This window comes from Lycium barbarum, chromosome 5 (genome assembly GCF_019175385.1).
Source record: "Lycium barbarum isolate Lr01 chromosome 5, ASM1917538v2, whole genome shotgun sequence".
Lineage (NCBI taxonomy): Eukaryota > Viridiplantae > Streptophyta > Magnoliopsida > Solanales > Solanaceae > Lycium > Lycium barbarum.
Genome location: NC_083341.1, coordinates 87,639,793 through 87,645,310, shown reverse-complemented (window position 1 = coordinate 87,645,310; position 5,518 = coordinate 87,639,793). Strand labels below are relative to the sequence as shown.

General features: G+C 33.7%; 1 protein-coding gene across 1 annotated transcript; it reads left to right on the top strand.

Annotated features, from left to right (window-relative positions):
- The first annotated feature begins 2,279 nt into the window (after positions 1–2,279).
- LOC132641046 (protein OXIDATIVE STRESS 3-like) lies at positions 2,280–3,889 on the top strand. Its single transcript, XM_060357923.1, has 2 exons — positions 2,280–2,785; positions 3,587–3,889. The coding sequence occupies exons 1-2, from the start codon at positions 2,562–2,564 to the stop codon at positions 3,705–3,707; spliced, it is 345 nt and encodes a 114-aa protein (XP_060213906.1). The 5' UTR covers positions 2,280–2,561; the 3' UTR covers positions 3,708–3,889.
- Positions 3,890–5,518: the final 1,629 nt, after the last annotated feature.

Genomic DNA, 5,518 nt, shown 5'->3' with positions numbered 1-5,518 from the left:
CTTTGATAAGTTTTACTCCGGTGGAACACTTGAATATTTAGCCTTGAAGATTGAATATTAATCCGGAATAAAAGAATAACAACAGAACAATTTTGCTTTGAAATAGAGACTGATTAATATAAACGAGTATGAGGAATTGTATTTCGATGATTTTACATTGAGCTTTTAGGCTCCTTTTATAGTTGTAAAGCATCAGCCTTGAGCTGTAAATATATCTTAATAATGAGCAATAATAATCAAGAAATGCTATTGTTAATGTGGAAACAAATCGTCAGCTTCGAATCGGGACCGGTTATTTAACGTTAATTCTTCTTAAATGACCCGTACCAACTGCTTCGACTGATTTGACACGAGGTCACACGAGGTCGCTTTTCCTGGTCAAATCAATCATTACTGCACTGCTCGACTTCATCTGCCACGTATTCCTCTCTTCTTATGCCACGTGTCAAACTATATTTTTCCATGTATAAAATGACCATCCAAACAGAGTGTTAGTGGGGATGACATTGGTAGTATTGGCCAACTCAAGTGCCCTAGTAGTAACGTCTTGGCTGTGAATTTGATTGGTAGCATGGTTGAAAATATTATGGTTTCTATTTTTCCACATGAGCACTTTAAATTTGGCTCATCATCAACTGTAATGTAAGTTTTAAATTTACGGATCACTCTACGAAGACCGACCTAACTGACCTGGTTAGTAGGTTTGGATAAAATCTCTCTCACCAAACTCACATAGACGAAGCCTGATTCTGCGGTCGTCAAGGTTGGTAGTAGTCACATTGATTCAACTTGTGGAGATGAATTATGAATAGAGTAGTTTAATTGGGCAATGGACCATTAATGATCTTTGCTCAGTAGGATCCAATCTAACAAATACGTGGCAGAACTTATGCGATTAGTTTAATCAGCTTCTTTCGTGTCCATTCAAATTGTTATCTATAATTTGCAACTTCTCTCTAAGCCGCTTATAATTAATTTTAATAAATGCTAATGAAATCTTTATATTTCTCTATCATTAATACCAATATTCTATGTATAACTTTGCTTTGGTTATATGTTATGACACGTCAATATGCCTTCACAGTTCACATCCCCTAAACTAAACTAGTAGCAGTGGTGCCTAGGATTAAAAAAATTATCTTATATATACAATGTAATTTTTTGTGGAGGGGGTTCGGATGAACACCCTCCCACCCCTCTAGATCTGCCCTTAACTAGTATTAGTAAATTTTACAATATTTAGAGCTAGATTACATTTCTCATCATATACTCGGTTATAGGGCGAAATTAACATACATCATAGAGCTAAAAACCAAAAATCAAGACAACTAATTAACAGGAATGGATAACGTTAGAGTAATTTCTCATTGGTTTAAAAAGATAACTAGTCATCTATTTATGATTAAACTGCTTTTCTCATCATTCTAAAAGTAGGTTGGATCTTTATTTTGTCAAAGTAAGGATAGTTACGGTGTGACACACCATTAAATATTCCTAAATTGAAAAAACTTTGGTAGTATCACTTGCCAGAACTGTTACTTCATCCAGTCCAGAGTTTAATCATTTTGACAAATTTGTTTCAAAATATTTAATATTAACTCTACATCAGCTTGACTAGTGAAAGTTAACTTTCCTGTCAAATATGTTGATATGTACAAACCACCTAGATATTGTAGACGCAATCTGGTATATGCTTTGTACGAAAGGAACAAATCTTATGAAATCTGCAAAGTGAGCAAGGATTTATTTTTGAACTTACTAAAGTTAACTGACTTATTATAAAGCAAAATCTTTCTTGTGGAACTTCTTGAACAAAGATGTATTACTAGGCAAGGCAACTTAATTCCATCCTGGAATAGCCCAAAACCTAACCCACTTTACGGCAATATTCAGGTTATGACAATATATTTAGATAAACAACGATTTCTTGAAAATCTAATAGAGTGATAAAATTTTAGACTACTTCGTGCGAATTCAAATTTAGTCAACGATATAGGTATATGATATTGGATGGAAAATAAAAAATTCATAAAATATTATTTTGTTGATAAAATAATCCATGATTCCATTGATAAAATAATCCACCATTTCCTGAAATGTCAAAAGAGTTTGTTTCTCGCATCTTACCCTTTTGAGGTGGACAAAGACGCTAGGAATCCGACCTTTGTTTCCTAAATGAAAGAATAGTGACTCAGATTTTGGGTGTCTTCAAATATCCACTATCCAATTTTTCTAGGAGAATGGGAAAACCCGTTTGACAAATAATAGAAGGTACAAAATCAAACAACATGAACAACAAATTAATCTTATGATAATAAGAAATAAGATAATTTGATATGTCATAATTATACACGTCAGTCTTTACCCACCCGTCAAAAAGCCTTCATTTTCAACCATACATCCAAAAACAACAAGGATTTAATGTTTATCTATAAATTATTCTGCCTCAAGACAAAAGACTTTGTAGAAATATTCACGTAGTATCAAGAAAACCCAGACAATCAAGACTCGAGAAATCATTCTCTTCTTCATTTCTTTTTGTAAAATTTTGTCAATCTTCCATGGCACTTTATGAAGCAGAAATGGGTGCTAGTCCAAAGCATGTTCAGTGGGTGATTAATATTGAAACTGGCAACGATAGTTGTGATGATCTCTCACAATCAATAGACTTCTCAAATTCTGTTGAAACATCCCTTTGTCCAGACTCGGTATTAGGGGATGATGCATCATCTTCTTATGGGCCTTTATATGAGTTGTCTGAACTCATGGCTCAACTTCCCATCAGGTAACTTTTTTTTTTTTAAACCAGCATTATATATTTAGGGGTTGTTTGGTAGATAGTCGAAATTATCTCGGGATTATAATTTCGGGACTAATTTATCTCATCTATTGGGATTATTTTATACCATCTAAAAGATGGTATAAAATAATCCCAGTATAAGTGGGATAAGAAGGTATAAGCTGGGATATCTCAGCACTAATTTTTATACCATATTTGGTATAAGGTATAAATTTATCCACGATAAATTTATACCTTCTACCAAACATGATATAAAAATTAGTACTGGGATATCCCAGCTTATACCTTCTACCAAACGACCCCTTAGATTGTTATTGTTCAGCTTTATTTTTAAAAAATAACTTTTTAAGGAACAGTCGATATATGCACAACGTATCTTAAGTGGCGGACCTAAAAGTGTTAGGACTTAGGAGTAAGTTCAATTGAATCCATTATTTTTAGAATAAATCATAAATAATATAAATATTAAGTATTTGTGAACTCTATATTTTCAAGGAGTTCAGAATATTGAACCATAAATTGTAAAACCTTGATACCCTCCGTGTAACGAAGAGGCACAATACTTTAATTACTACGTACTAGAATGAATTTTGGTTAAATACAAATTGATTGATTCCTTGTTGAAAAGAGAAAGCACTTGTAGTACATAAATAGATATACATGTACACTTTTTTTTATTAAGAAAGTTTGTTGATTTAAAGAAATTCTCCTATTTCTTGACATGGTTTGTAAAGTGGAATTAAGGTGAATTTTAATGAAATTTATGAATTCTTTTTGTAAGCACAGGAGAGGGCTGTCAAAGTATTATCAAGGAAAGAGTGAGTCATTTGGGTGCTTGGGAAGTGTGAAGAGCCTCGAGGATCTTACAAAGATAGGGAATTTATATAACGAGAATGAAGTCATGTAAAAGCTTAGGTGGAAGATCATCATTTGGTCCAAAAGCTGGCATTACAAAGCAGTCTTCAAGGAAGCCTACCTTAACTTCACTTACTCATACAAATACTCTTGTGGATACTTGTACATCTTCCTTTTCTTTGGACAAGAATTTCTAATATCAAGCTTAATTTGCTGCGAAGTTTTTTGAATGGAGCAAGTTGTGAAGTTGTAATTCAGAAATGATTAAGGTCTGCAAAAGAATTAGGATATGATTAATAAGGATGCAATTCTTTGACAGACGAATTTTGTTGATTAAAATGAAGTAATGATGGAAAGTAACTAAAGCTAATCACAAGGGTAATATTAATTTCTTAATTGTGTGTACATAAATGATTTACCGGATCATTATCCATTAACAAAGTTTTACTCTGGTCTGAGTGCGTTTTACTGGAAGACCATGTTGAGGGATGGCAAGGTGATTGAAAGTAGGCCATTTGGGTTTAATTTGGAGATTAAAAGGGGCTATATTAATAGATCAGATGACTAGATTAATAAGTTGTTTAAAGAGGATTTGGGTTTTGATGAGTTGTAGTGATGAAAATTCGCCCCAAGATTCAGTTTTTGAACATATGGCTAACCTTTGGGCAAGTTAAACCTTTGGTCAGCTGCAAAAAGATAATTACGTTCGCTAGTAACATATATAAAAAAGGGAAAATAACATTGTATGTCAATTTGTGTAAAATAATTACCCGTTTTAGCCTATATTTGTTTTCTTACACGCTATAACCTTCGATGCACCGGCGGTGTCTCCCACTATTTCCCATCCAAACAGCCACCAACAACCCACCGTTTCTCCACCACCATCTCACTGTTCGAACCACCTTTAAACACCATAGAACCATCATAGGAACGTATAAACAGACCCATAAACCCCTAACCCATGGGTCATCACCTTCACCTTCTGGTCAACACCCCGTCGCCGTCGTCGTACAGCTCGGATAGAGCCAGACTGGCTGATGATTTGAACCCCGATGAAGTCACTTTTGTGACGTTTGATGTTGTGTTTGACGCTGCCGGAGAGGTCGTCGCCGGCGTCCTCTTGGTTGTACGGCGCCGGATCTCTACCGAAGAAGTTTGTCTTCGTCATCTGCCACCAGATCTCCCGTCGATGGTGGTTGCGCCGTCGCCAGATCTAGGGTTCCTGTAAGTATTTAAACACCTCATATACACTATTATACGCTTTTATACAGTGTAGAAGTGTGTATAAATACCCTTTATACATTATGTATAAACTTGTATATTGTCGTATAAAGGTGAATATTCAAGTTGGGCCATGAAATATTGGGCTGTAGGTTTGTAATTTAAAATATGGGCTATGAATATGTAATTTTGACCCATAAATTATTTATAAGTGAAATTTTCCCTATAAAAAATATATACTAGTACTACTATGTATCACAAATGCATATCTTATGTATATTATATATTAATATACAAAAAATATACATTTGTGGCTATTATTTTGGTGGGCGCCTATTTATGTCAATTTCTCTTAATATTTAACCACTGTTTGAAATATAATTAAGAAATAGACATTTTTAAAGGTGGAAATAAAATTTAGACAAAAAAAAACCCATAATTAAAGCATGAAAAAAATTATGGCATGGGGTACTACTGTTCAATGTTTTAACAAATGAAACTCCTAAAATTTAAAAATTCCTATAGCTTCAAATGTGTAGTTCAAACTTCAGGAAATTCTCATGGAGTTTTGGATTGTTGTAGTTCAAATTCTAGAAATTTCTTCTGAAAATTTGAACAGACATAGTTCAAACTACAGGAATT

What these genes read in the sequence shown, in the direction of transcription:
- LOC132641046 (XM_060357923.1), top strand. Translation starts at nt 2,562, where the DNA reads ATGGCACTTTATGAAGCAGAAATGGGTGCTAGTCCAAAGCATGTTCAG. An exon ending in ATGGCTCAACTTCCCATCAG is followed by an intron (nt 2,786 to 3,586) that starts GTAACTTTTTTT and finishes TTGTAAGCACAG; the next exon opens with GAGAGGGCTGTCAAAGTATT.